The sequence below is a fragment of the Oncorhynchus clarkii genome, chromosome 7 (assembly GCF_045791955.1).
Source record: "Oncorhynchus clarkii lewisi isolate Uvic-CL-2024 chromosome 7, UVic_Ocla_1.0, whole genome shotgun sequence".
In the NCBI taxonomy this organism is placed as follows: domain Eukaryota; kingdom Metazoa; phylum Chordata; class Actinopteri; order Salmoniformes; family Salmonidae; genus Oncorhynchus; species Oncorhynchus clarkii.
In genome coordinates, this window is record NC_092153.1 from 59,674,218 (window position 1) to 59,689,685 (window position 15,468).

Sequence of the window (15,468 nt, forward strand, 5' to 3'; positions counted from 1 at the left end):
GCTGATTTGACAGCTGTCTGGGATAGAGCAGCTGTAGCCAAATTTGGGCATTTTATTCAAAATTGCCTGTGTCCCCATTAACACTACTGGCATATGATAACGTTCTTGTTTCTCTTTTATTGCGAGATGACAGAGACGTTGTTGCAGCAGTTTCTTTACAGACCACAATGGTACATACATCTTGCAGGTTGAATATTAGCTACCTGGCTAGCCTCAGCATCAATTACGGCACGCTAACGTCAGCTAGCTAATGCTACCCATAATCTCCCTGACACACAAAGAGAAAGATGTGAATAAGTAACTAAATATTTAACCACACGGTTGGGTGAATACTCACCGTTTAAACCTGCAAGATCTTAACTCCAGTCTCAAACTAATTATAATATGTAGAAGAGAAAGCAAACCATTCGAGAAAGCTGATCATTTAGAACAAATAAAATGTCTGTGAACGTAGCAGCAGAAGACGCATCCGATCACTTCCGTTATAAACTTAAAAATAAAATATTTGATTGATTCAAATCTGAGTTATTCAAATTATTTTAGACCACAATCTAAAAGCTTTTATTTGGACTATTTTAGACCACAATGATTAAAATGACATGGACAGGGGAACCTGATACTAGATCAGCATTCCTACTCAGAGACACACATCCCCTGGGCTCAAGACATGGACAGAGAAACTCTCAAGAGAGGGGTTTGTTCTTTAATTTTGACAGTGTATCCCCAAATGGTCACTTTCTAATTGTTGCTAGCTGTTGCCAGTTGTGTATACAACATCCACAATTGCATAAATTACTATTTTTCTTTAAAGAAAATAAAACGTTGTCTATCATATGTGTAGGCTAATGACAATGGAAACTAGAGAGCGAAAGCATACTTTTATTTTTTTACTTGCATGGTCTAAAATGTATTGATCATTTGCTGGAAAATGCATGAGAGGAAACTAAGTTGACACCAAACTTTCAATAAATGAATGGGCAAAACATTCCATTCTGCCATAGGTTATGCTCTGCTTCTATATATAGATGATTCCCAACAACTTTGTCTCCGACCTCTGGTCTTCAGATGTCTGACGAACATCACAGAGAATATAATATTTATTTATTTTTTAATTTCACCTTTATTTAACCAGGTAGGCAAGTTGAGAACAAGTTCTCATTTACAATTGCGACCTGGCCAAGATAAAGCAAAGCAGTTCGACACATACAACGACACAGAGTTACACATGGAGTAAAACAAACATACAGTCAATAATACAGTATAAACAAGTCTATATACGATGTGAGCAAATGAGGTGAGATAAGGGAGGTAAAGGCAAAAAAAAGGCCACGGTGGCAAAGTAAATACAATATAGCAAGTAAAACACTGGAATGGTAGATTTGCAATGGAAGAATGTGCAAAGTAGAAATAAAAATAATGGGGTGCAAAGGAGCAAAATAAATAAATAAATTAAATACAGTAGGGAAAGAGGTAGTTGTTTGGGCTAAATTATAGGTGGGCTATGTACAGGTGCAGTAATCTGTGAGCTGCTCTGACAGTTGGTGCTTGAAGCTAGTGAGGGAGATAAGTGTTTCCAGTTTCAGAGATTTTTGTAGTTCGTTCCAGTCATTGGCAGCAGAGAACTGGAAGGAGAGGCGGCCAAAGAAAGAATTGGTTTTGGGGGTGACTACAAAGATATACCTGCTGGAGCGTGTGCTACAGGTGGGAGATGCTATGGTGACCAGTGAGCTGAGATAAGGGGGGACTTTACCTAGCAGGGTCTTGTAGATGACATGAAGCCAGTGGGTTTGGCGACGAGTATGAAGCGAGGGCCAGCCAACGAGAGCGTTCAGGTCGCAATGGTGGGTAGTATATGTGGCTTTGGTGACAAAACGGATTGCACTGTGATAGACTGCATCCAATTTGTTGAGTAGGGTATTGGAGGCTATTTTGTAATTGACATCGCCAAAGTTGAGGATTGGTAGGATGGTCAGTTTTACAAGGGTATGTTTGGCAGCATGAGTGAAGGATGCTTTGTTGCGAAATAGGAAGCTAATTCTAGATTTAACTTTGGATTGGAGATGTTTGATATGGGTCTGGAAGGAGAGTTTACAGTCTAACCAGACACCTAAGTATTTGTAGTTGTCCACGTATTCTAAGTCAGAGCCGTCCAGAGTAGTGATGTTGGACAGGCGGGCAGGTGCAGGTAGCGATCGGTTGAAGAGCATGCATTTAGTTTTACTTGTATTTAAGAGCAATTGGAGGCCACGGAAGGAGAGTTGTATGGCATTGAAGCTTGCCTGGAGGGTTGTTAACACAGTGTCCAAAGAAGGGCCAGAAGTATACAGAATGGTGTTGTCTGCGTAGAGGTGGATCAGAGACTCACCAGCAGCAAGAGCAACCTCATTGATGTATACAGAGAAGAGAGTCGGTCCAAGAATTGAACCCTGTGGCACCCCCATAGAGACTGCCAGAGGACCGGACAGCAGACCCTCCGATTTGACACACTGAACTCTATCAGAGAAGTAGTTGGTGAACCAGGCGAGGCAATCATTTGAGAAACCAAGGCTGTCGAGTCTGCCGATGAGGATGTGGTGATTGACAGAGTCGAAAGCCTTGGCCAGATCAATGAATACGGCTGCACAGTAATGTTTCTTATCGATGGCGGTTAAGATATTGTTTAGGACCTTGAGCGTGGCTGAGGTGCACCCATGACCAGCTCTGAAACCAGATTGCACAGCAGAGAAGGTATGGTGAGATTCGAAATGGTCGGTAATCTGTTTGTTGACTTGGCTTTCGAAGACCTTGGAAAGGCATGGTAGGATAGATATAGGTCTGTAGCAGTTTGGGTCAAGAGTGTCCCATCAGTGTAGTATTGTTGTGATAAAACCATATGCACACCACAGATTGATTTGGTTTATGTCCCTCATGCTGTTTGTACCTGAGGTTTGTACCAAGCCTTTGCCTAGACTCGAGAGACGGCTAACGGGTGCTGTTCCTCCTGACGTTGTTGTTCCGAAAAATCGTCCCTGTTTAATACATGAATCATTCTTTCCCAATGATTTGTATAATTATATATGTGTTTGTATACATAATTGTTATTTCCCTTCCTTAAAGAAAATCACCGAAAGCAGTGTTTCCACTTGTCAGTGATGCCAGATCAGTGATTATTTCAAGACTAAATTAAATATTATCACAACCCTGGGTTTATAAGCGGGGAAATCGACTCTTCCGCACGAGCATAAATTTGCTGCACAGTTGATAGCGCGCCGGCCCTCGGGCTAGAAAGAAGGTCGATGGTTCGTGACCTGCTCCCTGCTTGTTTCATTACACTATTGAAGAACACAGCCACATATGATAGTCTGTTTACAAACTTCAATTATCTGGAAGAAGTTTCTTGTTTTTTCCCTCGCCAAATTGACTGCTATTTGAAACATCCATATATATTTAAAAAAAACATTCCATATATTTGTTTTTCTGATCGCGCTGTCGTTATGCGGAAAGAGTGCCGCTCTCGTTGCTATGCGGCGCCGAGACTGTAGCACTGTTACCAGGGAGGGAGGCAGTAACAGGGGTGTATTCATTCGTCCGATTTCGTTGAAAAACGGTTGGTTCCTCAAGTAAACGGTAACAACCCTAACGGAAGCAAACGGAACTAAACGTGGAGGGACCTACCTGGAATTGTTGAAATATTAACTCTTGTTTTCGAAGCACAACGTTTTGTAACAGAATCCGACTAATGAATACACTCCTGGTCGCGTTGTATGACGGGAGTGTGGCGCCTAGCATAGGCTTCGTCGTGCGGCTATGTTAACGATTTGGTTTGTAATCGAAAATTAAGATACTACACGACTGGCTATCCTATTTCCTTTTTAATTTGACAATTGCTCAATTGATTGCACTTAGTTATACATCAAACCAAGTTGAATAGCGTGGGATTGTTTTTACGTGGTAAGGTGAAGTCGGAGTGGGGGGGGCGGCGGATGAGTTCGGAGCATTGCCCGTCGTCGCCGCAGCAGAAGGAAAGGGTCAAGCCAGCATTGGACAAACGTGAACAAGGGGAGATAACATCGAAAGCCGTGAAGGATCAAGGCGGCATGGTGAGTTTGGGGCCTGTGCAAAATTAGCACTCCCTCCCCCTCGAATCTCCCAAGGGCAGGCCCCCATGAAACTAACGTAATCGTAATGTTGCAACCTAGTTAGTTAGCTAAGTTACTGCAATGGCTGTATAGACTGGTTCTTCCGCGTGCTACTTCGGTGTTAGTCTGGCCTGTAACTACGCATTAAGACTTAGTTTGTCGACAGGTGTTCGTTAACTTAACGTTAGCAAGCCAGGTCGACTAATAGTTAACCAACGTAAAATAGCTAACGAGGTTAGCTCGCGTACGTTAGTCAACTAAGTTAACGTTAGCTAGATAGTTTTGTAACGAGTATCCGTATGAATTAATAATTCATGTGAATTTCCGGCAGACTAGACGCTTTTTGGCGTATTGCTGCCTTTCTCAGTTCGGAATGTGCATTCCACATTATGACAAACACAAAAATAAAGGGTGCAATTTATTAAGTTTCCCATCTTACTCTGCGCCAATACACTATCCCATTCCAATACTTGGCCCTAAAGGATCCTACACCAGTCCGTCGGTCTGGGAGGATGGAACACCTTCTCTCAACTTCCTGTAGGTCTTCTGCACTTAAAGCTCTCACATATTTTTCTCGGCTGCTGCAACTAACATATATCCTGTGATTTTCACTGCATACGTGCAGTGCATCACCATGGCTGTAAACGCAAGAAATACAATAGGGATGCACAATATATCGGTAAGGATATCGGAATCTGCCATCGGCCCAATGTCTAGTTTAACGCAGATGTGCAAAACCGATGTCAAAGCTTAAGTGCAAACCTTTAAATGTAGATAAATGACGCCACAAAAAATACAGTGCTACACGTGCAACACAGCATTCTTAACCTAGCCCACAATGTCTGCTGTGTGGATCTATTTTGACGTTTCAAAGGAAGATAACAAAAAGGCCATATGCAATGTTTGTGCTGCTATTATTTCCAGAGGGGAGAAAGTGAAAACTTTAAATACCACAAACCTGATTACTCATTTATAAGTGCATCACCCCCAGAAGTTCAGCAACTACTTAGAACGAAAGCAGAACAAAACTAAGCACATACTTCCAACAACTAAAGAAGTGCAAGTCAAACAGTCATTTGAAAGAGTAAAAAAAATCTGGGATTCAACTCCAAGCCGAAATCTATTAATGCCAAGATAATGGAATTCATTGCCCTTGACAATCAACCATTCTCTGTTCGTGGAGGATGTTGGCTTTTGCTAACTGGTTGAGCACCTCGAGCCCCGGTACACACTACCAAGTTGGTGCTATTTTTCAGATGTTGCCCTACCGGAATTACACAGTATTGGTTAAAATGCACATCCATGAACTACTTTCTATGGGCATCACTGCTATTAGCTTCACGACTGACATTTGGACCAGCGACGTCAGCCCCATGAGCATGCAGAGTATTACAGCACAGTGGGTCTAAGAGGATTTCGTACTGAGGAAAGCTGTATTGCATGCTCAAGAATGTGCTGGTTCTCATACCGCTGCTGCCATATTTGAGAACATGTTTGAAACATGAACACAATCCTAGCTCCGTTCGAACAACTGGCTCGAGAAATAAGCTCATCAACTGGGTCTGCAGCAGATGTGATACCCCTTGTCATGGCATTAAAGCCTGCTCAACAAAACTGCAGAGACAGACCGTGGGGTTAATACTTGCAAAAGTACCCGACTGGAGGCTGTGAACAAGCGATTCGGAGGCATTCTCTCAGAGCCTCTTTACTGTGTCGCCACCATGCTCGATGCTAGGTACAAGGGCCGCTACTTCGATGCAGACAAGAAATAGGGTTTACGTGAAATGTTAGACACAACTGGACAAGATGGAAACGGTCACAGTGACAGTGCGCACTGAGGTAGAGGACCCACGTCAGAAGAGGCCACGGACCAGACAGCTGAAACATCACTACTTGGCATCTATGATGAAATCCTGGTTGAGAATGAAACGACTGAACAACATAACAGCACAGCAAGTAAGTGAAAGAAATAGGTTTTGATTATGTTTTACTGGTAATGGGGACATGAGTAAATGCCAACAAAATAACTTTTTGGTCAGTGTGTGTTTCAACTATTTAACTGTACTAGAATGCTTAAAAGGCTGCTAAAATTTTAAATATCTGTTGTCTGTATCAGTTTTTTTGTCAAGGAAAATATGAGATATCGCTATCAGCCCAACCCTAAAATCCAATCTTACTACACTGAACAAAAATATATAAAAGCAACATGTTAAGTGCTGGTCCCATGTTTCATGAGCGGAAATAAAATATCCCAGAAATGTTCAATATGCACTAAAAGCTTATTCATCTAAAATGTAGTGCACAATTTTAGTTACATGCCAAGATCAACCATCCACCTGATAGGTATGGCATATCAATAAGCTTTTTAAACAGCACGATTGTTACACCTTGTGCTGGGGACACTCTTTAAATGTGTAGTTTTGTCACCCAACACAATGCCATAGATGTTTTGAGGAAGTGTGCAATTGACTGGCTGACTTCAGGAGTGTCCACCAGAGCTGTTGCCAGATAATGAATGTTAATTTCTTTACCATAAGTCGCCTCCAACTTTGTTTCAGAGAATGTTGCATTACGTCCAAACGGCCTCACATTCGCAAACCATGTGAAACCACAACAGCCCAGGACCACCACGATCAGCCTCTTCTAGAGGTTGACCAATTATGATTTTTTCCAACACCGATACCGATTATTGGAGGACCAAAAAAAGCCAATACCGATTAATGGGCCAATTTAATAAAATATCTATATATTTTTATAATAATGACAATTACAACTATACTGAATAAACACTTATTTTAACTTAATATAATACATCAATAAAAATCAATTTGGCCTCAAATAAATAATGAAACATGCTCAATTTGGTTTAGATAATGCAAAAACAAAGTGTTGGAGAAGAAAGTAAAAGTGCAATATGTGCCGTGTAAAAAAGCTAACTTAAGTTCCTTGCTCAGAACACGAGAACATATGGTGGTTCCTTTTAACACGAGACTTTAATATTCCAAGGTAAGATGTTTTAGGTTGTAGTTAATATAGTATGTATAGGACTATTTCTCTCTCTACCATTTGTATTTCATATACCTTTGACTATTGGATGTTCTTATAGGCACTTTAGTATTGCCAGTGTAACAGTATAGCTTCCGTCCCTCTCCTCGCTCGTACCAGGAACACATCGACAACAGCCACCCTCGAGGGATTGTTACCCATCGCTCCACAAAAGCCGCGGCCCTTGCAGAGCAAAGGGAACAACTACTCCCAAGTCTCAGAGCGAGTGATGTTTGAAACGTTATTAGCATGCATCCCGCTAACTAGCTAGCCATTTCACATCGGTTACACCAGCTTAATCTCGGGAGTTCATAGGCTTGAAGTCATAAACAGCGCAACGCTTGAAGCACAGGGAAAAGCTGCTGGCAAAACGCACAAAAGTGCTGTTTGAATTAATTATTACGAGCCTGCTGCTGCCTACCACCGCTCAGTCAGACTGCTCTGTCAAATCATAGACTTAATTATAACATAATAATACACAGAAATACGAGCCCTTGGTCATTAATATGATCGAATCCGGAAGCTATCATTTTGAAAAAACAAAACTTTTATTTCAGTGAAATACGGAATCGTTCGGTATTTTATGTAATGGGTGGCATCCCTAAGTCTACATATTCCTGTTACATTGCACAACCTTCAATGTTATGTCATAATTGCGTAAAATTCTGGCAAATTAGTTAGTATGGTATGGGCAGGCAGAAGCTACAGATAACAAACACAATTGCATTTTACCAATGGCAATTTCAATGCACAGAGATACTGTGAGGAGATCCAACAACGACGAGACGGCCTACAGGGAGGAGGTGAGGGCCCCGGAGTGTGGTGTCAGGAAAATAACCTCACACTCAACAAAACTAAGGAGATGATTGTGGACTTCAGGAAACAGCAGAGGGAGCACCCCCCTATCCACATCGATGGAACAGTAGTGGAGAGGGTAGTAAGTTTGAAGTTCCTCGGCGTACACATCACGGACAAACTGAATTGGTCCACCCACACAGACAGCATCGTGAAGAAAGCGCAGCAGCGCCTCTTCAACCTCAGGAGGCTGAAGAAATTTGGCTTGTCACCAAAAGCACTCACAAACTTCTACAGATGCACAATCGAGGGCCTCCTGTCGGGCTGTATCACCGCCTGGTACGGCAACTGCTCCGCCCACAACCGTAAGGCTCTCCAGAGGGTAGTGAGGTCTGCACGATGCATCACCGGGGGCAAACTACCTGCCCTCCAGGACACCTACACCACCTGATGTCACAGGAAGGCCATAAAGATCATCAAGGACAACAACCACCCGAGCCACTGCCTGTTCACCCCGCTATCATCCAGAAGGCGAGGTCAGTACAGGTGCATCAAAGCTGGGACCGAGAGACTGAAAAACAGCCACCACTAACATTGAGTGGCTGCTGCCAACACACTGACTCAACTCCAGTCACTTTAATAATGGGAATTGATGTAAAATATATCACTAGCCACTTTAAACAATGCTACTTAATATAATGTTTACATACCCTGCATTATTCATCTCATATGTCTACGTATATACTGTACTATCATCTACTGCATCTTTATGTAATACATGTATCTCTAGCCACTTTAAACTATGCCACTTTGCTTACATACTCATCTCATATGTATATACTGTACTCAATACCATCTACTGCATCTTGCCTGTGCCGCTCTGTACCATCACTCATTCATATATCTTTATGTACATATTCTTTATCCCTTTACACTTGTGTGTATAAGGTAGTAGTTTTGGAATTGTTAGTTAGATTACTTGTTGGTTATTACTGCATTGTCGGAACTAGAAGCACAAGCATTTCGCTACACTCGCATTAACATCTGCTAACCATGTGTATGTGACAAATAAAATTTGATATGAGATCCTGAAGCCGATTGTCGTGCCATTAATCCGTTGCAATCACCCCATGTTTTAGCACGCTAATGTCGCAAGGAGCTGTACACAATTCCTGGAAGCTAAAAATATTCCAGTTCTTCCATGGCCTGCACTCAAGACATCTCACCCATTGAGCATGTTTGGGATGCTCTGGATCGACGTGTACAGCAGTATGTTCCAGTTCCTGCCAATATCCAGCAACTTTGCGCAGCCATTGAAGAGTGGAACAACATTCCACAACCAATAGCCTGATCAACTCTATCCGAAGGAGATGTTGCACTGCATGAGGCAAATGGTGGTCACACCAGACACTAGGCTTGTCACAATACCAACATTTTACAAATGATACGATACCAGGCCAAGTATTACAATACCGATTAGTATTGCAATACCATGGTGGAAATATAGTGGCCTAGCATCCTGTTCGCCCCGTCCCCCTGGATGCTTGTTCGCGTTTTCTAAATATTCTCCAAAGACCTGTCACTGAAATGGACTTTTACTCAATACAACACATTTAACGCTCCACTGTTCAGTGTATAATAGAATACTGCATAGAATGACTGACTGATTTCTCATATTTGCCAAGACCGAGCCTACCTGTTATTTGGCTGGAGGAATGGAAGTAATGTACATCAGTAGAGGCTCATAATAATCAAACTAGGGATGTTAACGGTTAACCGTTAATCTGTTAGCCACCGAAAATACATTTGACCGGTCATGCTTATCGGTCCATAGGTTCATTTGCATAGTTTTGTTGAATGAAAATGCCGCGTGTCTGTTTTTATTTAGTTGTCATGAATTTTATTTATCAAACGCACACAGCATACAGAACCTAGTTTGAGGTGCGGAGTAGTCTACCACCTGTCAGACAGCGCAAGAGTAGCTCCTCAAAAAGCCTGTAGGCTACTGGAGTGAAACCTGCTTTTGTACGCCCAGTCATTGCGCAACAAATAATTCTAAATGCAATCGCATGTTAACTTTGGTGGCCAGAATTAATAAGGAGCTATTTTTATTTTTCATAACTGTTTTTTCTGCCAATTGGATTTGGGAGAATGTTTGAAAATAAAATTTTATTAGCTGCTTCATTACAGGAATTACATGTTCAATTATAGCCTTTTGAGAGGAAGAGGCGACATGAGAGGTTTCTCTCGCCAAAATAAGTCCAATGCGTTTCTATGGGCTTATTTTGGTCCTAAGCTTGTTAGGGCAGAAACATAAGCATATGCGGATCTCAGAAAGTATTTTCTGTTGGTCATGTCATTTTACTGTAAGTATTGTTTTTTTAATGTTTTGCTGACCGGTTGATTGGCGTCAGTTAGTCGGCAGTAAAACGGACTAACAATTTGTCTCCCTACATCAAACACATAAAAATAGTTGGATAACGTTCCACATATTCCGCTCCAGCCATTACCGTGAGCCCGTACCACCACCTGTGATATACATGAATGTTGACTTGAATGTCATTGTGTCAGTAACACGGAACAAAAACCGGCTGCGCACAGAATTTATTTTGTCCCCCTACACCAAACGCGATCACGACACGCAGGTTAAAATATCAAAACAAACTCTGAACCAATGACATTAATTTGGGGACAGGTCAGAAAGCATTAAACATGTATGGCAATTTAGCTAAATGTCCTATTTAGCTAGCTTGCTGTTGCTAGCTAATTTTTCCTGGGCTATAAACATTGAGTTGTGCATTTCTGGTAAAATAACAAGGTCCTCTACTCCGACAATTAATCCACACACAAAACGGTCAACCGAATCGTTTCTAGTCATCTCTCCTCCTTCCAGGCTTTTCATCTTTTAACTTATATAGTGATTGGCATCTACACTTTCATAGTATTACCACGACAACCGGCAAAACAATTAGTCTTTCAATCACCCACGTGGGTACCTAGTTCTATAAACCAATGAGGAGATGGGAGAGGCAGGACTTGCAGCGCGATCTGCGTCAGAAATAGGAATGACTTCTATTTTAGCCCATGGCAACGCAGACGCTCGTTGGCACGCAATAATTGAATAACATGGATTTCTAAATGTATTTTGCAACGCTCGCGCACGCAACGTGTCTGGTCTTCATGTAAGGGGTAAACGCTGCATAAAACCGTTACACACACACACACCTCCCAACTTCTTAAAAGGTTAAGCACCCAAAAATAATGAATAGATTTAAAAATATATAGTTTAGGCTTACATTAGGCTTATATGAATCCTACCATTCTGAATCTCCTGAGTAGCAGACACTTTCCTGTGCCAATCAAATTTGCCTAAACCTACTGTCAAAATAACCAGGTTGTTGGCTAGAACCCCGGGATGAATTTAAAACGGCCTGCAACATGGTTTGTGAAATTTTATAAAATGCGTGCGAATCTCGATAGAAAGGCATCTCTTGAAAATATAGGATAAACAAAAAACGTTTAGGCTAGAAACATTGTTTTCTTTGCTGTAAAGCTGTAGAGGTCTGTAATTTTTATCAAATGTACACTTCAACTGTGAGAGACGGAATCTAAAACAAAAATCCAGAAAATCACATTGTATGATTTTTAAGTAATTAATATGCATTTTATTGCATGACATGCAGTGGGGCAAGAAAGTATTTAGTCAGCCACCAATTGTGCAAGTTCTCCCACTTAAAAAGATGAGGCCTGTAATTTTCATCATAGGTACACTTCAACTATGACGGACAAAATGAGAAAAAGAAATCCAGAAAATCACACTGTAGGATTTTTAATGAATTTATTTGCAAATTATGGTGGAAAATAAGTATTTGGTCACCTACAAACAAGCAAGATTTCTGGCTCTCACAGACCTGTAACTTCTTCTTTAAGAGGCTCCTCTGTCCTCCACTCGTTACCTGTATTAATGGCACCTGTTTGAACTTGTTATCAGTATAAAAGACACCTGTCCACAACCTCAAACAGTCACACTCCAAACTCCACTATGGCCAAGACCAAAGAGCTGTCAAAGGACACCAGAAACAAAATTGTAGACCTGCACCAGGCTGGGAAGACTGAATCTGCAATAGGTAAGCAGCTTGGTTTGAAGAAATCAACTGTGGGAGCAATTATTAGGAAATGGAAGACATACAAGACCACTGATAATCTCCCTCGATCTGGGGCTCCACGCAAGATCTCACCCCGTGGGGTCAAAATGATCACAAGAACGGTGAGCAAAAATCCCAGAACCACACAGGGGGACCTAGTGAATGACCTGCAGAGAGCTGGGACCAAAGTAACAAAGCCTACCATCAGTAACACACTAAATCCTGCAATGTGATTTTCTGGATTTTTTTTCTCTAATTTTGTCTGTCATAGTTGAAGTGTACCTATGATGAAAATTACAGGCCTCATCTTTTTAAGTGGGAGAACATGCACAATTTGGTGGCTGACTAAATACTTTTTTGCCCCACTGTAACAAGTATTTGTTATTGACCAAATACTTATTTTCCACCATAATTTGCAAATAAACTCATTAAAAATCCTACAATGTGATTTTCTGATGTTCTGATTTCCCTCAATCTTTTGTTGGAATACCTGAATTCCCACCCAAATCCCTGAACTAGTAAAATATTTTCTGTGCAATAATTCAGTCATATCTGATTAATTTTAAAGTTACGTTTGCAGTATCTTCATCCATTTCCCAATTGTTGCATTTATTACAATTGTTTTGAAACCGTAACAATTTTGATGACTGTTGCATGTGTGTAATGGAGGTGATTCAGTGAACTGCACTCATGTGATGAGTAACCTTGCCTGAGACCTAAAGACTTGTTTTGTCTCCCTGAACTAACAATCTTGCAGGAGATCCAGGTTCAAAACCCCAGTTGGTCATAGTAGTACAGTGACTAAGGCGATCAAATGGGGGTGTAGTCTGACCAGTTGGTTCAGTGAACCACATTCCTGTAACCTTTCCTGAGACCTTCAGACTTGTTGGCTCTCCAAGCTAATGCTTAGGCTTCAGTTCAGCGGGCTAAGAACTGTGGCTCACAGATGGTGGCCCTGACTCAGATCAGGGGTGTGTTCATTAGTCAGATACTGCAACAAAAACGAGTTACATTTTTATTGGACAAATTCAGTTAGGTCCCCCGTTTGGTTCAGTTTGGTTCCTAGAGTAAACTGTTATCATTGCAAAACGTTTTGCAACAGAATCCGACTAATAAATACACCCCAGATTCCGTTCAACCCTTCTTTCCCTCGTGTTTTGATAAACGATACTATTTATGTCCGAGGTAAAGTGGGACCTTTTGTTTTCCTGACCTCCATCAAAGCTGTCAAAAAGGTTCTTATTTTATTTCCACATGATCGGCAATGATTTCTATTTTATGTTCTTCGGTTTACAAGTGTGCAGCGTATACATGATGCTGGAGCGGCCTGTATGCCTGTCGCCATGTGCTCTCTTTTGTCGTACTATCCGCAGAGGGAAGGCTTCAGTACCGGAAGAGTTGAACGATGGTTTTGACTGACGCGACGCTTCGACCAATTGCGAGAATGTCTTTGACGTATTCTCGGTGGGGGGAAATGTGTGAATGAGAGGCGATGCACAAAAGTGTGTCTGTACATGTGACGACTTGGGAGAGGCGGAGTCTAATGGAGTACGATAACCAATGAGCAATCCGTTGAGGCCTCATGAGAGCGCCTTCCCTGTAGCATGCTGTCCTCTTGTGAATTGTACGGTGTTATCGAGTTCCATCCATTTTACATTTATCTTAAAAGTGACCAGAATCGTGAATTAGCTGGCTACATCCATTGAATCGGGTAGCTAGCGAGTCAGTACCACATTGGGAGGAAGACAATGTTGTTATTTGTTGAGGTATGTTTGGTCTGTACTATTACCTATACATTCTAGTCTAAAGTTCGGTTTATGGAAGAAATGTTATGGCGCTTTAGGAAGCCACGGGGACCGTTGCATGCGTGTCAATAGCGCTGTAATATTGACGTTAATCAAACGTTGCAATCGGGGAATATGCTTTCGTTCATTGGTGAGCATGCAAAAGGAAAAAAAACTTTAATAAATTGAGCTGTAGCTGTACATGTAATGTTTTTACAATCTAGAGCTAAAGGGCAAGAACGTGTGTAGTTCTGGCTGATGGGACGTGATATAACGCCTCCTTAAATTCACATATCCGTCACCGATATGTTAATGAATTACGATGTTTTTTTCTTAGTCTAGTTACAACACGTGTGTACCATGTAAATGAACAAACATAGTTGTCAGTTTAACTATTCATATTGTATCTAACTAGGTGGGGAGTTTAGACATATGTTTAGATGCCCAGGTCTCCAGTCAGTGTAGTGACCACTGAGTAGTTGATGCTACCTAATCTGATTAGTCGTTACAAAGACTTGACTATTTTAAACATCAAGTAGTTGCATATGACGGGTTGAAGCTCCAGTATGTACAATTTATCACAGTGTACTCAAGTTCATTCATTAGCTGGAAAACAAATGCATCCCAGACATTTAACTCCACAAAAACGACATATCGTGGTAATGTAATATTTAGCCTATGTTTTTCACAAACGTGTGTTATTGCCACATCTTTGCCACGCACTATTTTATTCCATTATGGCATTGCAATTAGAGGTGAATGCTGTAACGTGCAAATATTTGATATGGGCTTTCTTGTGCTTTGCATTGGTGTCTGACTTTCAATTCAAGGTGAAAGGTGTAATTTGAATCTCAGCAAATTTGAACTGGTCTAGAATTAAACATCAGCATGCATTCATGGCTGATTCATTGAGGTGTTTCCATTTCAAACATGGCTGTTAATGATAATGAAAATCTGATGGAGGGCATTGAACATTTGGCCTGTTAAGCAGCTTTCATAACATATCACTCTCCAAATGGACTTGATCAGCGTAGGGTTGATTGATGTTAATGGTATATGATAATGTATTTGACAGCATTGGATGTTTTGAAAATGCAGCAATATTTGAATATGAATCCATGATCTATGAATAAGCATTTGAAACCTACAGGAGCCTAAAGGTGTTTCTGTATTTTGTCACACAGGTCACCACAAAGGGAGCAGGGCTAAACCCCAATGCCAAAGTCTGGCAGGAGATCCCTGTGCCCCAAAGCCAAGTCCCAGAGGACGGCACGGAGGGCACCCACTGGCTAGAGACTACCCCCACTTCTGCTGATGTCACTGAGGGTAAATGCCAATCCCAATTCACCGCTGGAGTTTTTATATACCTACATTCACACACAGGCCTAACTAGATCTTCATCACAGACCTAGATAAGATATTCGCTTTGTGTTTTAAATGGAATTGATGCATATTTTCTTCGAAATTCTACGTGTTAAGCATGTGGTTTAGGGCACTTGATTAGCGGGGTTGAGTGCACCGTTGCCTTTTTAGAAGGACCGTTAATCCAGGCCTGAGATCATCCTAACCCTGATCTGTGGA

At 41.4% G+C, this 15,468-nt stretch overlaps 1 protein-coding gene across 3 annotated transcripts in view; it reads left to right on the forward strand.

Moving 5' to 3' along the window:
• The first annotated feature begins 3,548 nt into the window (after nucleotides 1-3,548).
• LOC139413569 (la-related protein 4-like) overlaps nucleotides 3,549-15,468 on the forward strand; it is a 35,805-nt gene continuing 23,885 nt past the window's right edge. Inside the window, exons 1-2 of one of the 3 annotated variants that reach the window (XM_071161078.1) lie at nucleotides 3,549-4,079; nucleotides 15,072-15,213. In XM_071161078.1, the coding sequence (XP_071017179.1) occupies nucleotides 3,963-4,079; nucleotides 15,072-15,213 (259 nt within the window). In that variant the 5' untranslated portion in view covers nucleotides 3,549-3,962. Of the gene's footprint in view, nucleotides 4,080-5,836; nucleotides 6,075-13,734; nucleotides 13,870-15,071; nucleotides 15,214-15,468 lie in introns of those variants that run through there. The other 2 variants (XM_071161077.1, XM_071161079.1) reach the window with 2 other exon arrangements.